This window comes from Podarcis muralis, chromosome 6, assembly GCF_964188315.1.
Source record: "Podarcis muralis chromosome 6, rPodMur119.hap1.1, whole genome shotgun sequence".
Taxonomy (NCBI): Eukaryota; Metazoa; Chordata; class Lepidosauria; order Squamata; family Lacertidae; genus Podarcis; species Podarcis muralis.
In genome coordinates this window covers 39888302-39914910 of record NC_135660.1, presented here as the reverse complement: position 1 = coordinate 39914910, position 26609 = coordinate 39888302, and the positions used below count along the sequence as shown (strand labels likewise).

General features: G+C 44.7%; 3 protein-coding genes across 7 annotated transcripts in view; 1 reads left to right on the top strand and 2 right to left on the bottom strand.

The window, feature by feature from the left end:
* The window catches only part of DGKD (diacylglycerol kinase delta), a 72300-nt gene extending 70669 nt beyond the window's left edge, over nt 1–1631 (bottom strand). For all 4 annotated transcript variants that reach the window (XM_077930076.1, XM_077930078.1, XM_077930079.1 and 1 more), the window contains exon 1: nt 1441–1631. In XM_077930076.1, the coding sequence (XP_077786202.1) occupies nt 1441–1605 (165 nt within the window). In that variant the 5' untranslated portion in view covers nt 1606–1631. The remainder of the gene's footprint in view (nt 1–1440) is intronic.
* The window catches only part of LOC114598132 (nuclear body protein SP140-like protein), a 402008-nt gene that overhangs the window by 27372 nt on the left and 348027 nt on the right, over nt 1–26609 (top strand). The window lies entirely within an intron of this gene.
* Nucleotides 3157–20250, bottom strand: SAG (S-antigen visual arrestin). Its single transcript, XM_028728470.2, has 14 exons — nt 19907–20250; nt 17721–17781; nt 17567–17611; nt 16691–16884; nt 15632–15688; nt 14662–14729; nt 13973–14108; nt 13367–13451; nt 12573–12645; nt 12123–12260; nt 11119–11196; nt 9885–9908; nt 7506–7574; nt 3157–4456 (listed from the first exon to the last, which is right to left on the bottom strand). Exons 1-14 carry the CDS (start codon nt 20012–20014, stop codon nt 4378–4380), a joined length of 1215 nt encoding a protein of 404 aa, XP_028584303.2. The 5' UTR covers nt 20015–20250; the 3' UTR covers nt 3157–4377.

Below are 26609 nucleotides of genomic sequence, written 5' to 3'. Positions count from 1 at the left end.
CCCTTTTACAGCCAGGTGAGATGAGACCATTGCTCCTTACCAATGTCAGTAGTTGCTCACCTATCCAAGTGATACCTCTGTTAGGCCCCACAACCACCATGTTGCCCAGAGAAAGATTGCGCCTCCCCTTGATGACTGTTTCTACTCTTTCTTAAAGTCCACCTCTGCCCAGTGGAGGACAAGATAGCAGAGATGACCACCAACTCCACTTAGTTGCTTACACTTTGCATATGGGCTGCACCAAAGTTGGATGCACTAACTTTGGGTGACATGGAAGCTTCTTAACTTACCACCTAGATAAGGAGAGTGAAGGAGAAAGAGACAGCACCTTGTCACCTCTCACCTGCTTAGTTAGTAGCCCCTCTGGGCAATATATTTGGGGTATCACTGCCACATCAGAGAGAGAGAGATAGCGCGCAGGTAAATGGTTTACTTACACTCTCTCTCTGGATGGCTAGAGCTGAGCCCACCACACAACCCACTGAGAAATACGAGTGAGAGAGCATGTTCGGGTAAGAAAGCTGAGATGATGACTCCTTGCAGGGACAGTTGCCTTCACTCACTCCTCTGCCTTCTTCCTCAATTCAGTGTGACAGCAAGGGCTGGGCCTATACTATATTTTATATATGCAGCTGTTTTGTATATGGTTTTTTATTGTGTGGTGAAACCGCCTCCGCGGGAAGCCATTCGTAAACGAAATACATAGATACATAACTACCCTGGGCTCCAATCCCAACCACTGCATTACCCAGAGAGCAAGCGCAGTCAAGCACACTGAGCGAAGGTTGGGGTGGCCGCACAGAGCCACCCACCTCTACTGGCTCCCTCCTTCTGGGTGTCGCAAAGCACGCTCCCAACCCCTGCGCCACTCAAGAAGGGTGCGCTCGCTCAAGAGAAGGAGCAGAAGCATCTTCTCCCCCAGCCCCAACTCCGCACCTTGCTCACTCAGGTGGACGAAATGCCAGGGCAGCGCAAGGACCAGCTGCTGCCTTGGCCCTTGCTCACCTGTGTGCCCTCTCGCCCTCCCTCATTGGAAGACCCAGCAATTGGGATAGATGGGAGGATGGAAGAGGTGGATGAGGGGTTCCCCACCACCACCACCACGGGCATTTTTTTTTTTTTTTTTTTGCCGAAGGCCCTAATAAAACCTGCAAGGCGCAGTAGCCATTGGGGGGGGGGGTTGGCATAGACCATGAGGGGAAGGGCAAAGGGCGCTGGAAGTGCCACCCCTGCTGCTGACGAGAGGGCCGAGTTAGGGGAACGCGCTGAAGGGCTGCTGGAGAGCCCAGGCCCTGCACGGCAGCGCCGTTTACCCGGGGCTGGTCTGGGGAGGAGAGAGTGGGAATGAAATGGAGGATGGGAAGAAGGCTGAGGGGAGGGGGAAGCGCATAACCTCCTCCTCCTCCTCTCCCCTGAAGGCCCGACCCTTACAGCGCTCACCTTCTGGCGGATCTGCCCGGACGTGGAGACCTTGCGGATGAGTTTTTGCGGGGAGCCGGGCTCTTGCTCCGGCTCGCTGTCCGACGACTCCTCAGTCGCCACCGGAGGGGCAGCGGCGGTGGCCCCGGCCTGGGGCTGCGAGGCGCCCGCCGCCGCCGCCGCCATGCTGCACCGTGAGGAGCAGGGCGGGCAGCACCACCTAGCGCCGCAAGCGCCGCGGTGCAAGCCGGCAGCCAGGGAGGAGGGAGCGCGGGCGGGCGGGGAGCTCGCTATGGGGAGCGGAGAGGCGTCCGCAGCGGACGTGGCCGCCCTCTGGCGGGTCGGTTCTGCACTGGTCCTGAGGCGACGTCCTCAGGCCCCTAAAGCGGGTTGAAGCGAATAGGGGGAAAGGAAAAGGGATGCAGCCTCTCGGGCGGGCTGTTAGTTGGCACGCGGGGAATTAAGAATGCGCCCCCACGCGCGCGCAAACGGACGCCTTACTCGCCCATCTTTTGCAGGGCGGGTGTATTGAGGGGTTGCTGACCATGTTAAAATATTGTCGTGTCCTCAGTGAACGTCGCAGCACATCGATCTGAATCTGGCGTAGGAGGACTCAAGGGATAAAGCCCCGCCCCATTTATTTACTTCACCCTGGCTTAAAATCTCCCCCCCTGTGATAAATCATGCTCGCCTTTACAACTCAGTTCATATTAAAAAACAAATATACATTAAAAAAAAAAAGACATGGCGCATGAGGGGAAGGGGATAAAACGGACTAGAATTTGTTCTGGGTTTTCTTTTCTTTTGCTAACAGCGGCATTTTGTTTCGAACAGAAGAGAGCATTAAAAATGAAGTTATTGTACCTGTAATCTGCCACCTCATAAATATACCATGCCATTTTGGTTTCAGGTACAGAGCATGTCACGGCCACCTCCATTGTCCCACTGCCTTGTACACACATAGTTACAATAACTCCTCTGTAAAATAGATACAGTGGTACCTCGGGTTAAGTACTTAATTCGTTCCGGAGGTCCGTTCTTAACCTGAAACTGTTCTTAACCTGAAGCACCACTTTAGCTAATGGGGCCTCCTGCTGCTGCCACGCCGCCGGAGCACGATTTCTGTTCTTATCCTGGAGCAAAGTTCTTAACCTGAAGCACTATTTCTGGGTTAGCGGAGTCTATAACCTGAAGCGTATGTAACCTGAGGTACCACTGTACATGAAGACATGGCACTGTACCCTGTGTTCATACGCTCAACTTGCAAGTCATAATCTTTTAGCACATAAAACCGAAAAAAGCAGGCAACCTGCTTGTAGATTATTACATTCAACAACCAATACATGTTTATTTTGCAGTGTATGCAGCTATTACATATGCTGCATGTAAGAAGTGCCTTCTGTGTAGGACTTTCACAAAGTACATGGGATTCATCAAACAGCATGAAAGGGCACTTGACACAACAGGCATTGTATGGTCCACACCATGAATACCACAACTTCTGAATCGGAGACATAAACCTGAATCATAAAATTGAAGAGTTGGAAGCAGTGGTTCCCAACCTTTTTTTGCCCGTGCACCACCTAAGCACCTCTAAAATCCTGATTCTCCCCCACCCCAGTGACATATATTATTATTATTATTCAAAAAGAGAACTGCTATTCGCATGGAGGAAGCCTAAAAGGCCATTAACTGTTAATAACTCATTCTTAAATTGCCCCCCTTAAAAATCGAATTGCCCCCCTGTGAGGTGTGTGCCCCATGTTGGGAACCAGGGGTTGGAAGGGTCCCAAGGGTAATCTAGTCCAACCCCCCACAATGCAGGAATCTCAACTAAAGCATCCATGACAGATGTTTATAGTGTAAACTATAGCAGCTTCCTAGTGTACATTAACCTGCTCACCTTCCCTCCAAACATAAAAAGGGAAAATGGTGGCATCTGCTAGGGCTTATCAGAGTTGTCCCAATTTGGCTTGCAATGCCACTTTCCCCAAACCGTGCACATCCACTCCACACCTGACATCATATGTTGAAACCACAGCATTTCCCTTGAAACCACTGCTAAAATGGAGGTTATCAGCTAGGGAGACCAGCATATTTATAGTACAAACAGATCAGATACAAAAACTGACATGCTGTGTTGTTGTTTTTACAAAGATTATTTTCACTCCATTTATGTGCTATTAAAAAAACAGTGCATGCACACATATAATCTGTTTTACTGGATTTTATAGATTAGGCTTGTAAGGCACTGAATACAGTCTTGCCCTCATTCACCAGCACATAGATAATTCCAGATTCTTGCATTTTACACACAGTAAAATACTCCATACCTCTACCTCATAAGAGATGGCTGGGAACTAGGCCCAGAATGGTTGCATTACAAGTTAAATGGCAGCAAACCTATATTTGCCACTATATGTACATAAAGCAAGGTGCTGTGGTCAATTGTTGCTCCCTCACACACACCGACAGATGTAATGCAGATGATCAATACAAGCACATGCTTATTGCCTCCAACATATTTAATATTTTTATATGAACACATACAAAATGTAATAGATGAAGCACTTTGAAGTTCTTTCTTGAAGGGTGAATGGTTTCAGTTTGTGCCTTTGTTAAAGTTCAAGCAAACAAAGTAGCACCCCCCAGCCTTCCATTTAATTCAGGGACATGGGTTTGTTATGCTAAGCAGTTTTTTATTTTCTAAACAAATAATACTGGATTCACTCTTGCTGCAACTAGATGTTTATAGTGAGGCAACTGATTTAAATAAAAACCACCACCACAATCATCTTAAATATTCAGTTTCTTTATTCTAAAAAAGGGAGGGAAGACCAGTGTTAACTGACATAAAAAAGAAAACTCTCCTGCTGTTTAATAGAATTACTTCCCTCTGTGTTTGCCATTAGACACAAATTGTGTGGCTTCCATAGCTGGCTCAGCCTCCTTTTTCTGTCATTCATCATTTAGTGATTCCGCCTTCTCATCCTCATCTTTCAGCTGCTGGCGAGAGAACTCTTCAAACATGAGGTCACTAAGAAAAGATAAAGTCTGCTTTCAAAATTGCATTCTTCTTAGTATTTGGATACCTCTGCATTGTGAAGCTCTATTTTTCTTTGGAACTTTTAGACTAGCACACAGTCAGTTTACACTTTACATCATTTTCACACAACACAAAAATGCATTTTAGCATCTCTTGCAGTATTCATTTATTTAGATTTTTAAGACTGCCCTTCATCCAATAAGATCCCAGGGCAGAGCACTAATAGCAGAATCAAATCAAACAGCACTTGCCACTATATGTAGTATGTAGCATAAATAATAAAACAAAATGATTAAACCATGCAACCATTCAGCAGCAGACATAAGAATGCCCACATCAAAGCTTAAACATGTCCCCCAATTGCCTGTGTGAAAAGGTTTCGCATTCTTGGCTCAGCTTCAGTAAGGTTGCTGCATCATTTCCTCACAAAGACTCTCCTCCCTGAAAGAGAGGGGAGTGGTTGTGGGCGGGAGCCCGAGCACCGCCCAGCAGGGGGCGTTGCCCCCTGCCTCCAGCTCACCTGGCTGGCGCTTACGCCCCCCCCCCCCGGTGGCCACCCAACCAGGTGCTGCGGAGGGGGCGTGTTCAGCAGCCTTTTGCTGCAGCGCCAGCCTCTTCCTGGCCTCATTCCTGCCCTGGTTGCCCGGGGGGCCTGGTAGGAGTTTTTCCATTTGGCATTAGGCTTTTTGGTTTTTTCGCCTACCTCGTAGCAATCGTCACAACTTTTCGTGGTATTGGTGGGTAGGTTAGGCATTGGAATAATGTGTTGTGGTGTGTCGAAGTGCTAGGTGTGGCCATCGCCTATGCCTTCAATTTTTAGGGGTATTCCGTTAAAGGAATCTGGCGGTCGTGTATTCTGTCCGATGCCTGCTTGGCGGGAGGCCATGGCACGACCCTCAGTGACAGCAGGGGTGAGCCTATAGTTGGATTAGCATCAACAGGCTCCACCTACTGGTGAATAAACCCACTTGTTTCGATCCAATGCCTTAGCCAATACCTTTTCATTGCTGTAATCAATAAAGTTGTGGCCTTTTCTAGCCCATCAACCTTATATCACTTGTCCTTGTGTCTTCATTTCACTTCGCGGGGGTCGGGTCCTCGAACCACAATAAACCATTCTCTGGAGCTTAGACAGAAGTTTAGCAGGTCATCCCACAGAACCCTATCTTCTGACTATAACTAGGGCATTGGGCAACTGGGGCAATATAAGACTAACAGTCCAATTCTATGCATATTTCCCCTATATGTAAATCCCATTAGATTTCATGGAGCACATTCTAAGGAACATAATGTTTGTATAGACGTTTTACAGTCCAGTTCTATGCAATGTTAAGCATGATATAATTTTGCTATTAGACTGCAATTTAATACATGCTTACTTGTGAGTAGGTCCTATTTACAGGTACACATACGTAGGATTCGAGCTATATAATATCTATCAACATCTTGTGAGACAATAGCTGCAAATACTTCACTCTGCTATATCACACAGCTGTAGCTTCTCAGTGTTTGTATGCCTTAGAATGCAGAAAGCTCTGAGCTGAATCCAGCTGAGAAACAGAATCAATTTTTTCATGATGCAACTTTAATAAAGTTTGTTTATGAACAAAGTCATTGCTCATGAAGGAATAAGGATTTCAAGGCAGAGTTGGCTAGAAATATAATGAAACAATACTTACTTTTCTTTTCCTGTAGTCATTGGTGCACATTGAAAAGAAAAGCGGGAGAAAGGCTTAACTAAATATGTTTTCTTGATTCTGATTCCTTAAAGTAGTTGGCAAATATTGTAAAGTCCATTTGAAGGGGAAAATATAAGTTACAGTGCCCTGCAGGTACAACTATGCAACAGGTGTGTGACCTGACAATAAGTCAGTGACCCAGGCTCCTCGGGCCATGCATAAAGCTTGGAAAGGAGAGATAACAATCTGTGCCTCTATGTGCACTGAGGTGAAAGGAGGAGAGAGAGAGAGAGAAAGAAAGAAAGTCCTAAGAATAAGCAAACTTTTAGCCAGAGGAAGTTTCATTCTCTTCAATGGATTTTCATTGAACCACAAATTTATGGCGATCATGAAGAAGAAGAAGAGTTTGGATTTGATATCCCGCTTTATCACTACCCGAAGGAGTCTCAAAGCGGCTAACATTCTCCTTTCTCTTCCTCCCCCACAACAAACACTCTGTGAGGTGAGTGGGGTTGAGAGACTTCACAGAAGTGTGACTAGCCCAAGGTCACCCAGCAGCTGCATGTGGAGGAGCGGAGACGCAAACCCGGTTCCCCTGATTACGAGTCTATTGCTCTTAACCACCACACCACACCACACTGGTGTAGTGTGTAGTGGTCTCAAAGTTTGTCCAGCTGCACTCATTGCACCAAAATATTCCTTACCATCAACAAAAATTCAGAAACCATATTTGGGCAATACCTTAATCACCCCAGCCAAAATATTAGTAATTAGTAATAGTAATTCTAGAGGAAACATGAAACAAGCTAGGATTGCTCATATGACTGGATTCCAAATTGATTGATTGAAGTTTGAATTCCACCAGCTCTACGATGCAATTAGAGCAGAGCTAGACAATTGTTGGTTCTCCAAGTGCTGCTGAACTATGCCTCTCATATCTTTGATCATTAGCTGTGGCTAATGGCAGTTGGAGTCCAACCACATCTGGAGCGTCAAAGGTTCCCTACACCTGATGTTTTCTTAATAATAAAGTTATTGCAAGCATAAATGTGAGAGCACACATACACAAAAGATTTCAGGGTAGAGCAAGCCCCACTGAACTCAATGGGACTTTTGCAGAGACATGCATAGGATTGTGCTTCAAGAGCACAAGAACTTTTGCTGGAAAATATGAAAGGAGAACCATCTAACAGCATCCCTCCTTCTACTCCATCTGAAAACACCCCTCCCTGTAATTAAAATCTCCCTTAGAGCTGATTACCATTTCAATGGAAGAATAATCTTCTAGCTTTTCAAAAAGACTTAAGGGTATCATCAGAATATTATAAACAATGCCCCAAGCAAGGGCAATGATATCCTACTGACCTGTTGTGTTTTCCTCCTCTCGCTTGGGGTGCATCAGACGGAAGGGCAGTTCCATGGCTACCTCACTGTGTGGAGAGAGGAAAGAAAGTAGGATGATACCTACATGGCACCAAACAACCTTAGCAGTTCCCCACACTATTTGGTTTATTCAGTCATTAAAGGTAAAGGTAAAGGTAAAGGGGACCCCTAAGCCGCTTCTGTCGAAACCAGAGAAGCGCACAGAAATGCCATTTACCTTCCCGCCGGAGCGGTACCTACCATATTTTTCGCCCTATAGGACGCACTTTTCCCCCTCCAAAAATGAAGGGGAAATCTGTGTGCGTCCTATGGGGCGAATGCAGGCTTTCGCTGAAGCTTGGAGAGTGAGAGGGGTCGGTGCGCACCGACCCCTCTCGCTCTCCAGGCTTCAGGAAGCTATCAGCAAGCCTGGGGAGCCCGCGGGAGTTCCCGCAGGGCCCCCTAGGCTGCGGATAGCAGCCTGCCGCCCGGTGCGTGGGGCGCCCTGAAACAGAGCGCCCCGTGTGCCGGGCAGACATCCACAGCCTGGGGAGCCCTGCAGGAGTTCCTGCAGGGCTCCCTAGGCTGCGGATAGCAGCCTGCTGCACGGAGTGTGGGGCGCGCTGAAGCAGAGCGCCCTGCGCTTCAGGCAGATATCCGCAGCCTAGGGAGCCCTGAGGGAGTTCCCGCAGGGCTCCCTAGGCTGCGGATAGCAGCCTGCTGCCTGGAGCGCAGGGCGCGCTGAAGCTGCGGCTGGGGGGGGGGATAAAATTTTGTTTCTTTATTTCCCCCCCAAAAAACTAGGTGCGTCCTATGGGCTGGTGCGTCCTATAGGGCGAAAACTATGGTATTTATCTACTTGCACTTTGACGTGCTTTCGAACTGCTAGGTTGGCAGGAGCAGGGACCGAGCAACGGGAGCTCACCCCGTTGCGGGGATTCGAACTGCTGACCTTCTGATCAGCAAGCCCTAGGCTCTGTGGTTTAGACCACAGCGCCATCCGCGTCCCTTTATCCAGTCATTATCCAGATCTAAATCTATGGGGGCTATTTAACTCAAGAGTAGTCCTGCTGAAATTAATGAACATGACTAAGTTAGGTCCATTAATTCCAGTGGGCCTGCTCTGAATAAAGCTTAGTTCAGGCATAGGCAAACTCGGCCCGCCAGATGTTTTGGAACTACAACTCCCATCATCCCTAGCTAACAGGACCAGTGGTCAGGGATGATGGGAGTTGTAGTCCCAAAAACATATGGAGGGCCGAGTTTGCCTATGCCTGGCTTAGTTGAATGCTACCCTATAGCTATAATCTTCCGCAAGTATTTGGAAAATCATTTGGAAAATCAGCAAAGTGTTTCTTGTAAAGGCATAAGAGTCCATCGTGCAGATGGTCTATTTCTACCCCAGCTTTCAATCAAATTGTTCCCAAGGTGATTGTTGCTAACACTTTTTTATTATGATTGCTTTCCTCCTGCTGCATTCTTTTGCTATTAATTGTTGATGTAGTTTATATTTTTATTTGAAAGAAATGTGAATTTTACTATAGAAAAGTAAGATATAAATGTATTAAGTGAGTAGATAATGATAGAATACAAATACAATGACCAGTGCCTGGTTACAGTTACTACGCAAGTGCTGACAATGGGTTAACAAACGAGAATGCTTATAATCCAGCTAAATTTGACGAAAGCCACTACTAGCATGAAGGACTGCGAATAACTCTGCTCATGCTAGTTTATTGGCAATTTCTTATACAGTAGGCAATTTGAAATGTTCCACCTTGACTGTCACTTTCACTTTTCCACACTGTCTGTAACCACTGAAGGGGCTGGCACTGCAGTTTTCGTTTATTACCCAAGAAACTCCCACCAGAAAATTGTGTCCTGTTGAGGAGGGCATGAAAGGCGAACACACTAAAGAAACTCGCCTAACAACACTGGAAGTCAATGATCTGGATGCTCAATAATCTGGATGCTCAATAAAAGGAAGTGAACAAAGGATGGGAATTCAGAGAAAAGGTATATTGTAGAAGTATTAGTGTTCACTCCTCTGTGAGTAAACATACCTCATACACAGAATATTGGGCCTAGTCCGTGGTGGAAGCTCATAGTTATTAAGCTAAGACTGTGAACACACATTCTTAAAACACATTCTTAAAGCACATTCGAAGTGCATTCTTTCCCTTAAAGAATTCTGGGCACTGTTGTCTAACTCTCACAGAGTTACAATTCCTAGCAACCCTTAAACAAACTAAAAGGTATAATGTATAATAAGAGTAAAAAGAGAAGATCCATTTTCAGATAAGCCTAGCAATATAATCAAATGTTGCAAGAGCAATGGGGGGGGGGGACGGGGGACAGAGAAAATCTTACAGATTTACCTGGAAATGAAATCTCCCAGCAGGCTAAGATATAATCAAATAAAATAAAAACAATCAAAGCTTACAAAATTCCACAGCAAAGTCAGACATATTTCATATCCTCTTCATACAGAATGTAGCTCAGAATTATCCATGCTTGCAATGCATTATCCCGTTCCACATCATTCAAGTATTCCTTCTTCATTTGGCTTGGCAGCATCTACTTACTTTTAATGAAGAACATTCATACAAATATTCACCATTTTACAAGATAGCTAATTTATTAAGCATGGAACCAATGTGTTAGAATTGGCTATACAGTGGTACCTTGGTTTGCAACCGCTTTGGATTACAACTGTTTTGGATTACAACTATGTCAAACCCAGAGGTGTGTGCCCCTTTTTTTGGATTACAACCAATTTTTGGGGGGAGGCCCCATTGGCAAAAGAGCTCCTTAGGTTACAACCTGTTTTGGTTTACAACCAGACCTCTGGAACGAATTATGGTTGTAAACGAAGGTACCACTGTATAATCTAAAGTAATGAGGATGCCGCATCCTCGTTTTGTTGCCATGACTCATCTTACTCTAACAAAACAAAAGCACCTATTGCAAAAACTTTTAATATATATATATATATATAAAATTGTCCAGTAGCACCTTAAAGGTAAATGTAAAGGGACCCCTGACCATTAGGTCCAGTCGTGGCCGACTCTGGGGTTGTGGGCGCTCATCTCGCTTTATTGGCCTAGGGAGCCGGTGTACAGCTTCCAGGTCATGTGGCCAGCATGACTAAGCCACTTCTGGCGAACCAGAGCAGCGCACGGAAACGCCGTTTACCTTCCCACTGGAGCAGTACCTAGTTATCTACTTGCACTTTGACGTGCTTTCGAACTGCTAGGTTGGGAGGAGCAGGGACTGAGCAATGGTAGCTCACCCCGTTGCAGGGATTCGAACTGCTGATCTTCTGATCGGCAAGCCCTAGGCTCTGTGGTTTAACCCACAGCACCACCCGCGTCCCTTAGTAGCACCTTAGAGACCAACTAAGTTTGTTCTTGGTATAAGCTTTCGTGTGCATGCACACTTCTTCAGATACCTGCACACGAAAACTTATACCAAGAACAAACTTAGGTGGTTTCTAAGGTGCTACTGGACATTTTTTTATTTTTTTAATATATTTCGACTGCGTCAGACCAACACGGCTACCTACCTGAATCTAAAAACTTTTAACTACAGGATACTGAAAACCTCTCTTACCCTGAGACAGTGAGCTTCACCTTTATCTTGTAAGCAACCAGGATCCCCAGAACTGTCTTGTCTAGCCCATCTTTAATACTATTGGGGATAAAAAGAGTAGGATTATGACATGCAATTGAAGCAACTTACTGTCCAACAGGAAGGAGGATCCTCCCAGGGCTGTTACACTAATTGAGAAGGTTCCAAGGCAAGATGAATCCTGGGATGAATTCAACTAAGCATACAGGAAGCTTCTGCACTTACATTTCTTGCTTAACACAGCAATAGAAGATATCCTATTTCCATATTCCACAGGCTGTATACATGCAACATTTTATTCCAGAATCAGTGGGGATTGAGTAATTTTTTTTGTATGTAGTCCACAAACAATTTAGATCTAATTTTTTGACCATGAAAAGTACTTCTGAGGAAACTGGCTTCATTTTGCATTACCCTGCTGTGTGTCCATTTGAAAATGGATGTAGTCGGTACCAATGATGGTACCCAATGATGTTGTGGTCATATGAAGAAGAGGTTAGATTTGATATCCCGCTTTATCACTACCCGAAGGAGTCTCAAAGCGGCTAACATTCTCCTTTCCCTTCCTCCCCCACAACAAACACTCTGGGAGGTGATTGGGGCTGAGAGACTTCAGAGAAGTGTGACTAGCCCAAGGTTACCCAGCAGCTGCATGTGGAGGAGCGGAGACGCAAACCCGGTTCCCCAGATTACGAGTCCACCGCTCTTAACCACTACACCACACTGGTTCTCCAAGTGATATGCCAAGATCGTAATCATCAAGTCCTTCTTCCTTCATTTGGGCCATGTGCAGGGAAGAAAAGGTGTGGGTAATTTAAGGAAGGGGAGGATTTTCAAATGCATATCAAGGTAGCATACTCAGGATCTAGAATTAATCTAGATGGAAAGCAGCATGTTGAGGATGAGCATGAATGAATCCAGACTGAGGGGGGAACCTACAGTTTTCTGCTGCAAATGGGTTATATGTCTATACATATTCAACTCACATGGTACTAGAAGCCAAGTTGGTGTCTTCATCTTTTAGCTTCCCATCCAGGGCTATGCCTAGTTTTACTCGATTGTTTGACAGCAAAGGCAGAACTGTTATAGTCTTTGAGACGATGCAGTTGGGCTGTACCTTTTCCCTGGAATGCACATTGCAGGGGATTAAACAGAATACAAGTTTAATACTGGAACAGAAAGATAGTTGGCCAAAATTCAACCTTCCAACTTCAGTAGGATCCAGATGAGGGGGCACAAAACATGAGACCACAGATGAAGAAGGGAGGGAGGGGGATATACCTCTTAGCAGAAAGATGCAAACTTAGACCTCTGCCAGAGAGAAATCAGGAAGCAACACAATGTATAGGTGTGAATTTCTATCTTCTAGTGAGGTAGGCAGCTAAAGGGAATGGAACAGAAGGGGAAGCTGGCAGAGCAACGTAGGATGCACTCACTCTGCCTCTTCCAGAGCTACTGTCTTGGTGTAGAAATCACTGGAGTACAGGACCACATTGGCAACTTGTTCCACTGAGGAGGGAATGAGATGGGAAATTAACAACTGAAAAACCAAGAGGGTCTAGCCTATTTCCCATAATCCTTCTGAGCATTCGCTTCTCTTTATGCCTCTGTTTCCCCTCTACTCTCTTGTTTGTGGCATCATATACAAAATTATGGACTGGTAGTAATTTTGCTTTGGCAGAGTGCAGGGAAACATGCTTCCAAGGCAATAACAATAGCAGTTCTTGCAAAACTAAGCGGAGATCCTTTCACACTGAAAGTGCTGGGTTATCCCAACCCCACCATCACTGCCTGTTATTATATTATGGACCCCTCTAGATTGCTGATTTGTTGCAGGTGTATTCTGCCTCATATTCTTGACATGATACTGTAATAGTGCATTAGTGGTGGATTGATTCTGCTTTAGTTTGTTTAGTGATGCTTCCCTAGGGCTGTCCAGTGGGGCTGTAGTGCAACAAAAGCAATACAAAAAGAAACCAGAACATCTGTGGCATAAAAAGTTACAGGATATCAGGAGGAAGTTATGGGATATACACTGATTGGAAATGGAGCAGTGTGACGATGACCCCCCACCAAATGTTGCAGGTGCAAACCATATTGAAAGTGGAATTATGTGTGACTCCCTCAATAGCATTGTGGGCATAAATAATCACGGATGCTCAGTCCTTCTACCCTGCTATTCCCTGATAACAAACATCTCATGGCATTATAGGAAAAATTAGCATTTTACCTGACACACTGATCTTCTTAACCACCTTATCAGAATTGTTGATCACAGTCACCGTAACAGGGATTGCCTCACCGTGGTAAAAGACCTGGAACAATTGGACTGACTTAGCAGGAAGGTTCATCTGGTCTACATAAGACATCTTTCATCTTCTATGCATTTGCATGGTCGGCCTCTGTAGGAAGGCCTTGGGCCTTGTTTATATCTCCTGAGAGTCAGCAGAAGGCTTTAATAGACTAGACATCCAAGGACTGATCCATACCATACATTTAAAGCATATCCCATGAATGTTGAAAGCACATAGTTTCCCCCCTCAAAGAGTCCAGGGAAATGTAGTTTCTCCCCACAGAACTACAATGATCAGCACCCTTAAACTGCTGTTCCCAGGAGTCTTTAGGGGAAGCCATGTGCTTTAAATGTGCACTGGATGTCCTTTAAAAGTATGCTGTAGATCTGTCCCCAGTTTCTCCCAAGAAGAACTGTTGTTGCAAAAAGTCTCAAAGCCCTTGAGCGGTGGTCTCTTAAACAGGAGATCAAATAACTCAGAGATGTAAAATGCACACTTTTAAAAAGCCAGAGCATTAATTTCCAAATGCAAAACCAGCTCACCTCTTTGCTGAGGCATGCCTTCAGGTGCAATGGTTTCTTTGACAGGAAAAAATGCCAGCTGGTCTCTGCATGAGGCTGGGGTCCTGGCACTTCTGGAGCATACTGGACTTTGCGGATCAGCAGGCGTGCGGAGTTCCTAAGGGGGGGGGGGAAACAGGTTTGTTTCTGTGCTGAACTGCTGGTGGTGGCGAGCAGTTGTGGAAGCAGTAGTGCCAAGCTGTGAAATAGGGATGAAAGAGGTAGCACCAAGGGCAGTGACAGAAGGTCTTTACTGCCATTACAAGTCATCCTTGGTAAAGCAGCTTTAGGGTGCAGGGAGTGGTACACAGTGGCGGAGCTTCATGCTCTGGCACCAGGGGGCGGTGAGCAGGTGGGGGCAGGGCTGGCACGTGTCCCGGGGCATGATGCACCACCCACAGGGGCATGGCATGCCATCTGAGGGGGCGTGGCACCCAGCACTGGCAGGGGGAGGCAGCCACGTTGGCACCCCACTGGGATCGCGCTGCTGGGGTTGGTGAACTCCCCCTGCGCTCCTCTTCCTCCGCCAGTGGTGGTACACAAAGTAAGTAACAGTTCCTCTTCTCCCCCTACCCAGAGGTTCAGAGCAGGCTGTTAATTATATATAGCTCCTTATTCAACTGCTCCATTTCCCCCATTTTCCATCCAACATCTTTCCAACAATATGTTACCTCTTGAGAACCTTCTCTTCCACATTTTCTGTCGAGAACGCTTTGACCTCAAAATCCACCCCACAGCACTGCAAGGAAAGACGGAGTGACAGGTTACGGCTGTTGGGCTTGAGTGTATTAAGCATCAGGACGTAAAAGAACCCATCCAATAGCCGATTTAAGAGTCAAACTATGTGTTACATTAGCTCTGTAGCTGTGCTTTTAAGTGCAGTTAAACAAACCAACAACCAAATTGCCATTGTGGGAATCCCTGTAATGTCCGGACATATGGCAGCCCTGGTGGTGGTGGTAGGGGTAGGGTGCTTTAACTCTCTGCACCCCAGTATGGCCCCAGTCCATGTCAGGGGCCCCACACTTTCAATTTGCACAGGAAGAAAAGCTTCCTATGCTGCCATGGGTCATACGCACAGACCTTTTCAATACAGGTGCACATTCACTGAGAAATCCCAACACCATTTCTGCCTAAAGCAGGAGACATGCCATTGGGCCTTAACTGGAAGGAGATAGGATGTATTTAAACATGGGTGTGCTCACTTGGTTTTTATAAATTTGTAGTCCACCTGAGCACATCACAGAGTACCTTCACATGAGCTTGTTTTGCTGGGCCTGGGAAGGTGAGATGCAGACCAAACACAGGGAAAAGGCCCTTGCTTAGCTACACTTTCCTAGGGAGACCTACAATATTATCTATTACCATACACAAACTTTCACACTACATGTTCCTTTCCAGTATTGTCTGATATTTTTTGTTAAGAGAGTGTGGTAAACATTAATGTCCTTGCTATTTGTGTCTAATTCTGTGGGACCAGCTGTGTCCAACATCCACTTGGAAAACAGTTCCCCTGTAACAAACTTCCACTAGGGAGCATCATGTCACCTCATCGGCAGTGAGAAAACATAGGAGCAGATGCTAATTATTGGATTTTACTTTCTTAGTAAACATATACAATCCCGTTCCCACAGTTCTCACCTTCTCGACATCCTTGGGATGCTGCAAGCATACTGAGCAAGGTAGATAGTCTGGAAACTGTAAGGGTGAGAAGACAAAAGACACTGGACACAGGTCATTCAACTGCATGCTACAGTTAGTTTAGCTGCTACAGAAGTTTAGTTCTTGAGGGAAAGCCACATTCTCCACTGTCAGAAGCAGCAGGCAGTCTGCCTCTGAATGCCATTTGTTGGAATCAAAAGTTGGGAAAGTGCTTTTGTGCTCAGGTCTTGCTTTCAAGCTTCCAGTGGGCACCTGGTAGGCCATTACACTAGAAGAGGATGCTGGACTAGATTGGCCTTTGGCCTGATCCTGCAGGGATCTTCTTACATTCTTAAGGTGCTACAAAGCACACTGCCTTATGTAATACGAGAGACCCAGCCGAAGGTCAAACCTTACTCAAACCACCTCCTGTATTCTGCCCACCTCCTGTATTCTGCTGCTAGATATGAAGTGAAGAGTTGATATGGGGGGGCGGGCGCGGGGATGAATGTATGAAGACACCTAAAGTGAAAATATGCTGTAAAGCCACTTTCTAACCACTTTCCTTCCCCCCCCCACTCAATTTATTTATTATTAATGTTGCAATACATATATGAAATCTTTACATATTGATACATATACATTATATTCGTAAATTCATATTTTCACATTTCATTATGTGCCAACATTTATCCATTTCTTATTTCTTCCCTCCACCCGTGCGTGACTTCCTTGTTATTATTTTGTAACTTTATTATTGAGGTTGTAATTTTGTATCTTAATTAATTAAACATTCAATCTTATATATCTGCTTAGCTTAATTTAACTTAACTTTGTGAAATCAGTCTATACATATCAATAAATTCTTGTTGGAGCATCTTTTGGTCATGTATTTCTTCTACACATTTCCATTCCTGTTTGAGATTTTGATTAGATTGCATTCTAATTGTTGCTGTCAATTTTGCTAAATCAATCATTTCAAAAGGTTTATTATTGCTAACCACTTTCCTATCAAATTGTCAAGTCATAGAACTGAGAGCAGCCCCGCAGAATACTTACTGTTAACACAAAGGGATGTGCGTTTTTACCCAGTTTATTCAGTAAGCATTCCTGCAAGCTGGAGAGCGGTTTCTGTTTTTCTAGCGATGGGTATACCTGTACCATGCAAAAATAGAGGTCCTTCCGGAAAGTCAGGCCCATTATATCAATATCTTCTTGCCCATACCGAAAAGCACAAGTGAGTGCCACATACACTAGGAAGAAGACACAACGAATGTTACAAACACTGTGCTAAACCAACAAGGGGTATCATATGCTCACATGGAAAGTCTGTGCTTAAAGGTCTGAGAGTGGGCACCTGCAAGCTGAGGGCCTGGGACAAAGCTCAAGGTTAAGCAAGCTCGCTTTATGACTGTCTCAGCTGGCAAAAGACAGTCAGAAGAAGCTGGGTTTGTTTGGTGGCTGTGGTTTTCCACTGCTCTCTTGGGGAGTGCAAGGTGCTGGGGTCACTAAGCTTTTTGGGCCAGTGGGCACATTTGCAAACCAGCTAAGTTATCGTGGGCACAACACACACATGCTGCAGCCAGGAACAATTTGCAATCTGTTATACTGGCTGCAATACAATGCTTCTTTCAAGCCTGATTTTAATAAAGATTCTGTCATCATGCATCTAGGAGCAAACAGAAGATTGTATAAAATGGACATGTGAATGCATTTGGCACCAATTACTGTGGTTATACTGATATTTGGGACTAGAGGAATTATATATCTGGTCCAATGACATAACTCTTATACACCTCTGAAAACATGCTTGGTAACCAACAGGGGCCTTTTCTTTTCCTGAGTGGAGTTTATTTGTGTAAATCTAGAGACATTTTAACTTAAAAGCTGGATATTAATACTTAAATCTCTAAAATACCAATTAAGTCATCTGACCTTTTTTATCCTTTACAATATCAGGATCAACCAACACCACACCATCTGTATGGAGAAAACACAGAAAGGAGCCATTCTGGGACACTGAATACTCAAGCTTTGTAAAAAGAAGTGTAAAAAAGATTTTAAAAACTTGAAATCACGCTGGGCTTACCCACAGGTTCCACCTCATCTACATGGTCAATGAAATCTCGCTTGCCTATGTAGATCGTAACCTGGAAGACAGGGAAACTCATGATTGGACAAGGCCGCTTCATAGGATGTGATTCTGTTGTAAACCAATGCCAAGCAAAAAGTGTACCTTCAGGGCAGACAAGACTACACAAACCTCTTGATGCATCAGGACTCAGAAATGTAATAGAAGTAGAGTGTCCGGATGCATTGTACAAAACAAAATACCGTATTTTTCCGTCAGTAGGACAACCCGATGTATAAGACCCGCCCCCATTTTTGCGGACTCAATTTTAGGAAAATGAGGGGAGATGGCCCAAAGTTGTTGAGCCTCTCCCATGCAGATGTGGGCAGGAAACACTCCCTAGATCGTTTCCCTTGCGCAGCGGCATTAGGGAAGGTTGCGCTCCCTCGAGAGCGCAACCTCCCCCGATGTCGCCATGTGTGGGAAACAACCCAGGAAGCGTCCGCCGCAACCTCTCCCAATGCCGCCGTGCGCAGGAAATGACCCAGGGAGAGCCCGCCGTGCACAGCATCAGGGGAAGTTGCGCTCCCCCCAACGAGCTGGCTGGCGGCGCGGTGCTTCTCCTCCCCCCCCCCCCATGCCACTATCTGTGTATTGGATGACCAAATTGGAGTTTTTTGACGTGATTTTTTAGTCAAAAAACCTCATCCAATACACAGAAAAATACGGTATTTAAAATTAAGAATCAGAGTCTAGGAAAGCATGGTTTAAAATACAGATTTGTAAGATGTGTGTGTAAGGGTCATTACTATCTCCACAAATTACAGTACTTGAGGGAGAGCATTGCAGAGGATGGGTGCTTCCACCAAGAAGGCCTACTTCCATGCTCTCATCAAGCGACAATCTGCTGGTTGTGTAATGACCAGTAGGTTCTCCTTGGAATAAATTAAAGAACGGCTTGGTCTGTACTGGTTTGCTATCGAAGATTGTCTTGGTCTGACAAGGGGGATGAGGAAGCCTCCATTGGTGCCAATGGGCTCTCCCTGCTGCTGCCACCAAACCTTCCCTTGCTGCACACTGAAATCTGAATGAAAATCCCCCATGCCTACTATTTATTTATTTTTACAACTCTGGTGTGCTTCCAAGCTTAGCATTTGTAGGGGAAACCTACATGGAAGACATTTTGTAGCTCGAGGACATAGGTATCAGTTTGTACGATTCTTCCTCCCTGCTTATTGGTACCTTGGGGCTTGGTTTGATTTGTGGTTTGGACTCCAGGGATAAGTAGCAGCAGAATGGGGAAGAGCCTCTTGTGGTCTAGCTGCTGGCTGAGGGCCTGCAGGTAGCAGTACACTGGAAGACTGATTATGCTGACCAGGTATATTGGCCTAACTTACCAGGTGGGAGGAATTGAGCTATTAGGCCAGGCTGCATGAGGCCACTAAGGGCCTGGAGTATATACACCTCTCAGATGGGTTTGACCCTTCAGCTTCAATGTAGGCTCTGATCAAGAGGGTGCTTGTACTGGCCAACCTGTTCTCTAACTCTGGAGCTCCTGATAACAGAAGTATACCATCTGGTTCTTGCTGTGTTGTTTCACTTAAAGACTGCTTTGTTTGTGCTGTCTCTTTAATAAGAGCACCGAGCTTCCCTCCATTTGTGCTGCTGTTTGCCAGGGGTGGCCAAAGTCACTTTGGCTCCTGAGGTAAAACACACCCTGTGATGGGGTGACGTGATGGGGCTCTGCAAAGCCTTACCACCAGAGGGGGGGGGTATGTCAAACTCTACAAGTGTGTCTGCAACACCTCCATCTTGATGTATTGGGGAGAGAGAGGTGTTGTGGAGAGCTTTGCCACTGGCCTGCCTCCACCCCTAGCGATGGAGGGAGACCAATGGCAATGCTGTGCAGCAGAATGTTCTGCTGCCCCTGAAGTCTCCCTTACCTGGATTGCTTCTCTGGCGGCAACACAATTGGTGGGGCACAATGTCTTGTGTTTCTGCCACCTGAGGTGGCTGCCTCACCCAGTCTAATGGGTGAACCGGCTCTGGTTATTGTCACTGAATCTCCAAAGTGCCCTTGCATTTGGCAAGGCAGCATCACATGTACTTTTGTCTCTTAGAAAGAAGCACTTCTGTATCAGAAGCTTACCACTGAAACAACACACTGCTTCCAGTCCAAAACAATCGTCGTGCTAAGTACTCACAGCTTTGTCATGAGAGGTCTTCCTGTAGACATGAGTCTTAAAAGGCATAGCATTCTTCAAAGAAATTTCAGAAACAGAGACCATCTTTGGACTGTCGGGGCAACTCATCAATACGGTTACGTGACCTGGTAAGAAGGAATGTTTCTTGCATCAAGGGATCATTAGATCAGTGATACACAGCTACAAGACAAGCTGAGGGTGGTTTGAAAGCATACTGATGGCATGCAGAAAATCTTAGTAACCTTGTGTGAAGCATTCAACGGTGGCCCATGAGTCAAAATAGCATGTAGAGCAGGAGTGGCTGGCCTTTCTTGGCCTGAGGGTCACATTCACTTGTGGCATGTCTTGCCACCCCACCTCCTTTTTGTACACTTACTTGCATGCACACAATTCCCTCTTTGCTCCTCGGATGAGCAAGCAGGTCATTGGAAGGAGGCAATTTGTAAACCCATCATGATGCTGGACTCCACCAACCTCAACCTTCTATCTAATATATATAAGTGTGTGTGTGTGTGTGTGTGTGTGTGTGTGTGTGTGTGTGTGTGTGTAAAGGGACCCCTGACCGTTTGGTCCATTTGTGGATGACTCTGGGGTTGCAGTGCTCATATATATAAATTTTATTTTTGATGCCACAACCAAAATTGGTGGAGTCTAAAGTGGGAAGACAGAAAAAAATTGCTTGGGAAGATGGATCATACTCCTTTGCTGGGATTAGCCAGCCCTGTATTAAAGGTTCAAGCTTGAGATTTGAGTGGTGCTGTTGAAATATTAACATAGGCTGCTTTTAGACTATCACTATTTTGCAGGATGGATTCAATAAAACTGGCAAATGTAGGTTTGCGCCATTAAACCCATTTCATTTTTTTAATTATTTTTTTCCAGTCAGGCAACTGAGAGGTGGCCAACCAAATGTCCTTTCTGTGGTGCGTTCCTGATGAATTGTACTCATGGTGGTATTTGGGTGGTTATACATAATCCCACTTTCAATACTGGCTGTGCTTGCAAATGTTTTGCAGAAAAACTGGAAAAACATTGAAAAGCAACTTTCAAAGGAGAATGATATGTGGACAGTCCTGTACAAATCCATTACTAATGCACTATTATTGCATGAATGACATGTTGCAGAATATGCCCACAGCTCCCCCCACCCCAAAGTCTGGAGGGGCTGGTAGAAATGCACTTGAATGTGTGGAATGGCAATTGAATAATGGAGAGTTGTAGAACCTCTGCGGCAAGAAATCTTATTAACTGCTCAATAAGCAGGTAATGTGGAAGCAACCTTAAAAAATCAGTTATGTTCTGCTCCAATACTGTATGAGCACTGTCTGTTTATAGTCTACACTACAGTGATAGCCCAGTTTGCAGAAGGGCTGGAGCTTGCTTTGCCACAGTGAGAAATTTTAGCGTCAGAATTATGCAGTTGAACACGGAAGGTGTGTGTGTGTGTGTGTATTAGCACACACAGATTTTGGAAGGACAACTTACTCAAAACAGCTTTTGAGGAATTTGTGGCTGCCTGCTGGGATCTCATAGGAACCATCCAACAGGAGTGCTATGACCCTTGTGCTGCCGCTCGGTACCAAGGGAGCTAACTGCAGTGGTCAGGATGGAATACTGGAGCCACGAGCTGCTGTTTTCACTATTGGCTAGCAATGATTTGTCTAACAGCTATTCCTCCTTAATGGGAGCTATTTCTTGAGTGATGTCATCAGGCTGGCTCAACAATTATGCTCCAATTAAGGTCCAATTATGATGGAGCAAAACTCATTAAGCAATTCTGAACACATTATCTTTCTGTTACAATTCTATTAATTACAATTCTGATATGATTACATAATCTTATTAGCATACAACTGGTTAACCACACAGTGTTACTGCCATAGCGATAAGAAATTGTGTTCTCTTTTAAAATGCATTTACATGCTTATCTCATACCTGGCCCGTATATATTCTTTATTGAATTTAAAAGCAGTTTAGATAATATTATAAAAGACACTCTTTTTGAAAAAGTGAAGTATGATTTATAGAATACGTTAATTCCCACCCCTTGTGTCAATGCCGTACATTCAGTAAGGGGGCGGGGAGAACCATTAGTACCTGTATACATGTTGTCATTTTCCCTCTCTCTCCGTCCCAAGATGGAAGCAATCTTGTTGGTTATCAAGGGCATGATCCTCAAGAAATGAAATGAGCTTCTCACCTCCTTTCCATCTGTCCAGGTGAGCCAGACAGGGGTGTCTCTGTGGGGACTCCTTTGCCCCTGACCGATTCTATATTCACATTATCTTATAAATCAACTTCATCACAAGATTTATTACAGAAGCATCCCATGCATGCTTCTTCTGAAGTAAAGGTGCTTCCAGATTACCTATTTAGAGCATTCATCCACATTTGTTTGCAGGGAGGTTAGAAGACATTGTGTCAAAGCAAGTGTTATCCCACACTTCCCATGCATTTTCCCATCACTTTCCTTTTAGCAAAAAAGTCCAAACTTCTGGGGAAGTGGGATTGTTCCACAAGGCCTTCCAAGCAACTATAACAGCCCAAACCTGACTTTGTTGGTATGTGGTTGAATGAAAATGGAAAATGGCAACAGCCTGGAAGCAGCCCAAGTCTCAGTGGGTTCACTGGAGAGCAGCATTGCTCACACCAAAGAAATCAAGAGTAGGACATTTACAGGACAATTGTAAACATTGCTTATGTAGAAATAGCCCACTAAATTCAATGGAGGCATTCTTAGGAATGGTGCCTTAGGTAGCAAATTTGCAACAAGAACAAAATATCATACCTGGTGGATTCCAAATACCCCAGTGGTTGAGGGAAAGAGAAACTTCCAGGAGCAGTAAAATGAAGACCCAACCTAACCCAACATACAAAACAACATAATCCAGGCTGATAGAGCTTGCTTGGTCTTCTGTTCTCTAAGAAGGTGAAGCATTAGGCCCTTTAGAGGCCAGGGTGGCAATTTGTAGCGGATCTGGAAAAGGGATTTTAGTGCTTAGGGGGCCAAGTTTCCAATAGCGAATCCAGAGCCAGAATGTTATACCTGGATTATCAGATTGGAAACTGGTTAGATCAGCGGTGCTGGGCATTATCTAAGGGACCTCAATTCTACAATGTCAAGCTTCCCGATTTCACAATGCACATAGACAACACACAGAAGATTTAGCAAGCAGGTTATTGAAAGCAGCTTTATTTTAAACCTCTTTATCTTTTCCTTACTAGGGCTGAAAATCATCCCAGCCTGCTAATGAGCTAAAGATAAGCACTTGTTTGTGCATTACCGATTCTGTAATAGTTATAAAATGCAAGCACCTTATAGAACTGTATGTGCCTCACTACCATCTCCCAAACCAAAAATTCCCATTTTGTTTGTGTTTCTCGTTTTTCCAGTCTTAAATTCATTTATCCACATTTCTGCAGCAGTTTGCTATGGGGAAAAATGTGTATTCATGAAAATTCTTTGCATTTTTTGTGAATTTCTCCTAATAAACATATTTTTATGTTTATGTACATTTATGTACAAATTTATGCAAGCAATTCCACCAGTACAATATACCTTTGTGTTATTTTCACACATATTTTCATTTTTATGCACACTTGCCTTTAATGCATGTATTTTTGTGGACAGTGTTTGATTGGAGAACTGCATCATAACATCTGGGCAAGTGTGAAATATGAGAGAAAGTAAAGCAGTGTGTTTGTGGGGACATCAGGGCAAGAACTATTATGTACCTCATGGCTATGTTCTCCCTGTTCTAATATGACTAGAACAGTAAGAACATTTCTCCTTTACAACTCAATGGGTGCTATGGAGAGCAAAGTCAGGCTCCATGTGCTAAGCCTACAATACATTCCATTTCTTTGTCTTGATAGGCTGTTACAGCAGAATGTGACAGAACCCTGGAACTGTTTTTAGTATATATTGGAAATGAATGTGGCACGTTTCTCTGTGAATAACTGATAGAGCATTTTGAATCACCTGCAGCCTCCTTGATATAGCTATCAGTTTGCCCACGCAACAGTGGATTTGGAAGCAAAGAACTGCTGCACATGTGTGGAACTGTCATTAGCTATGGGCCAGGAGGGGGGGGGGGAGAGAAACAGAGAGCACATTCTGAAATACATCTTCTGCATGTGCATATTGGAGGCTGATGTGCACGTTAAGCTGAACTACAAAAATAGATCTGGGTGTGCTCAGCATAGACAGCATTTCTTCCTCACCCCACATCATCTCATGTGGTCCCAGTTAAATGCCCCCTCTGGATAAAGGTGCGCATCCACCTCACAACCTGGTTAGAAATGCAATCTACTAAAGCACCTTTAATAACGACCCAAATTTTCACTAAAAGAGGTTGCAGTGACATGTTTAATTTCTAATATTTATGGCTGCTTGAGACAGTGTGAAGCATTCTGAGGAACAGAATGCACAGAAACTGTAAAAATATAATTCACTCTATTTGGGATTAGCTGAACAATAGCTAGCAACCCAAAAGTGATTGATAAGGAGGATGGCACATCTGAGAAGTACACGCTAAACTCATCAATGTGTAGTTTAATCAATTTTTTGGTGGCTGGAGTAGTATTTTGTATTGCAAACAAATTAAAGTGGCATTAATGTTCAAAGATTATTTTGAGATTATTTCAAAGCAGTCTTTCACTTTAAAAACCCCACCCCCACATCATAAGGCTCACGACACTTCTATGGAAGGCAAATATGACTTAACTCATGGCGAAAATGTATTAAGCCCGGGGATGTGGGGAGGGAAACTCCTTCTAATTAGTGCAAACAACAAAATTTCCATAGGGAGGGAGCAATTTGACATATTCCTAAGCATTCAAGTTTGTGCAGACCTCAATTCTTCTGAGTTTTATTCCAAGGCTTGTTGCTGGTATTTAATATAATTTATAATTCAATCATAATAAGGCTAAACAATAATGCTGAACAATAAAATATGCTCAGTATCCCCTTCCAGTTTTAACTTTCTCTAAAATGAAAGCCGCAGCTCCTTAGTGAGGTGGTGTGTGGAGGCAGGACGTATAATCATAACTCTCCTTATGGAAGGTTGCATTGGGCCTCCATTTCACTAGATCCTCAGTTTTGTAGCACAAGACTAACCCTGCCTAGTTTATTACATTACACCTCACCACTCCCACCTCTGCCCGCACCATTCTCCTCCTTTGGAAACAATGCATAATCCTTAAGTAATCCTTCATCCCACTGATTCAGCACTAGGAACTGTCCTGGGTATTTGCTAGATCCCCAAGGTCAACTATGCAGAGTGCAGATGATAAAGGGCTGTAGCTCAGTGGTGGTGAACATGCCTTCCTTACAGAAGGTCAAAGGTTCAATTCCAGGCAACCCCAGCTAGAATTGAGAGAGCCCCCACCCATCCACACAAAACCCCCAAGTGCCACTACCAGTCAGTGTACAATAGCTAGATGGAGCAATGGTTTGACTCCGTATAAGGCAGCATTCTGTGTTGATGCTTTCTTAGCCAGGATATGTCAGATTTTTACTACATGAGGCGTCAAGGCACCAAACATACAGATTCCGTGGAAAGGAGGCATCTGCAGACATTTTGTTAAATCCATCTAACATTGTAACAGGTCTGTTGTCAGGGCTTGCAGAGCTCTGTGCAATGCACTTTGCAAACCCTGACAATCCACTGAGTACACGGGTCTTTCCAGGTGATCTTCACCTGCCCCACACCTAACATCCTGGTGGGATTAGGCTCTCAGACCCAAAGTTCCCACTCCTCCTCTAGCAGGAGGAAGACAGAATCCCCAACCGCACCCCCATGTTTCTCAGCAGCAGCACAAAACATTGCACAAATGAGAAAGGGGGGGGGATCCTCTTGCTAAATGGGGAAGACTGGCATTCTCTGTGCAGCCACTAAGGGCTCTGTTCACAATGGAGAAGCAACAGGCAGCCTGTTAAGCAGGTGAAAAGACAAAGGAGTCACATTGTGGGAGTCCACAGCAGCAACTTTGTTCCCCCGCTGTTCCTAGCCCTTCCTCAACCTGGAGGGTTTAATTCTACCAGGTTTAACTCTCTCCACTCCTAGCCACTGTTGCATATGGAACTGCTGCTGTGAGAAGACACCAGTCAGGTGCCCACCAACCCCGCTTACAGACCAGCTCAACCTCTTTTGCAGTGAGCAGCTTTTACTCTGGATGCTGCCATGTTGATGGTCTTTGGAAGAGGATGTGAAAATAATTCGGCAGCTTTGCTATGGAAACCTGCTGTGCTCCAATTCGTAGACAAGAGGTTGCAGAGGTTTGGATCAAGGGAAGGTGCTCCAGGCTCTGTGTGTGGAATTGTCTGTTCCAGTAGACCTGAACTATGTTGCGAATTTGTGTCAATTGTTAAATATCAGCTGTGTAGACAGGAGGGAGAGAAATTAAAAAGAGCCACAATGTGTGCAAGACTACACTGAAAGGATGCTAAACCTCTGCAAGCTGTGATATGAACTTCCCCCTTTGCAGTATTAAATGAAAAACTCATTTGACCTCCTTACAAACAGATTCCTGGGTAGAATGCTTAGCTAGGCTGTTACGTTCAGGTGAAAATTACCGGAGTCATCCCTTCTTCTGCCTCCACCACCTTCCAACAGTAGAAAGACACAACGGTCAACAGCAACAATCAGAGCCCACATGTAAAGAGCTTCTTGCTTCCCACCACCATGGTATCCCACCACAG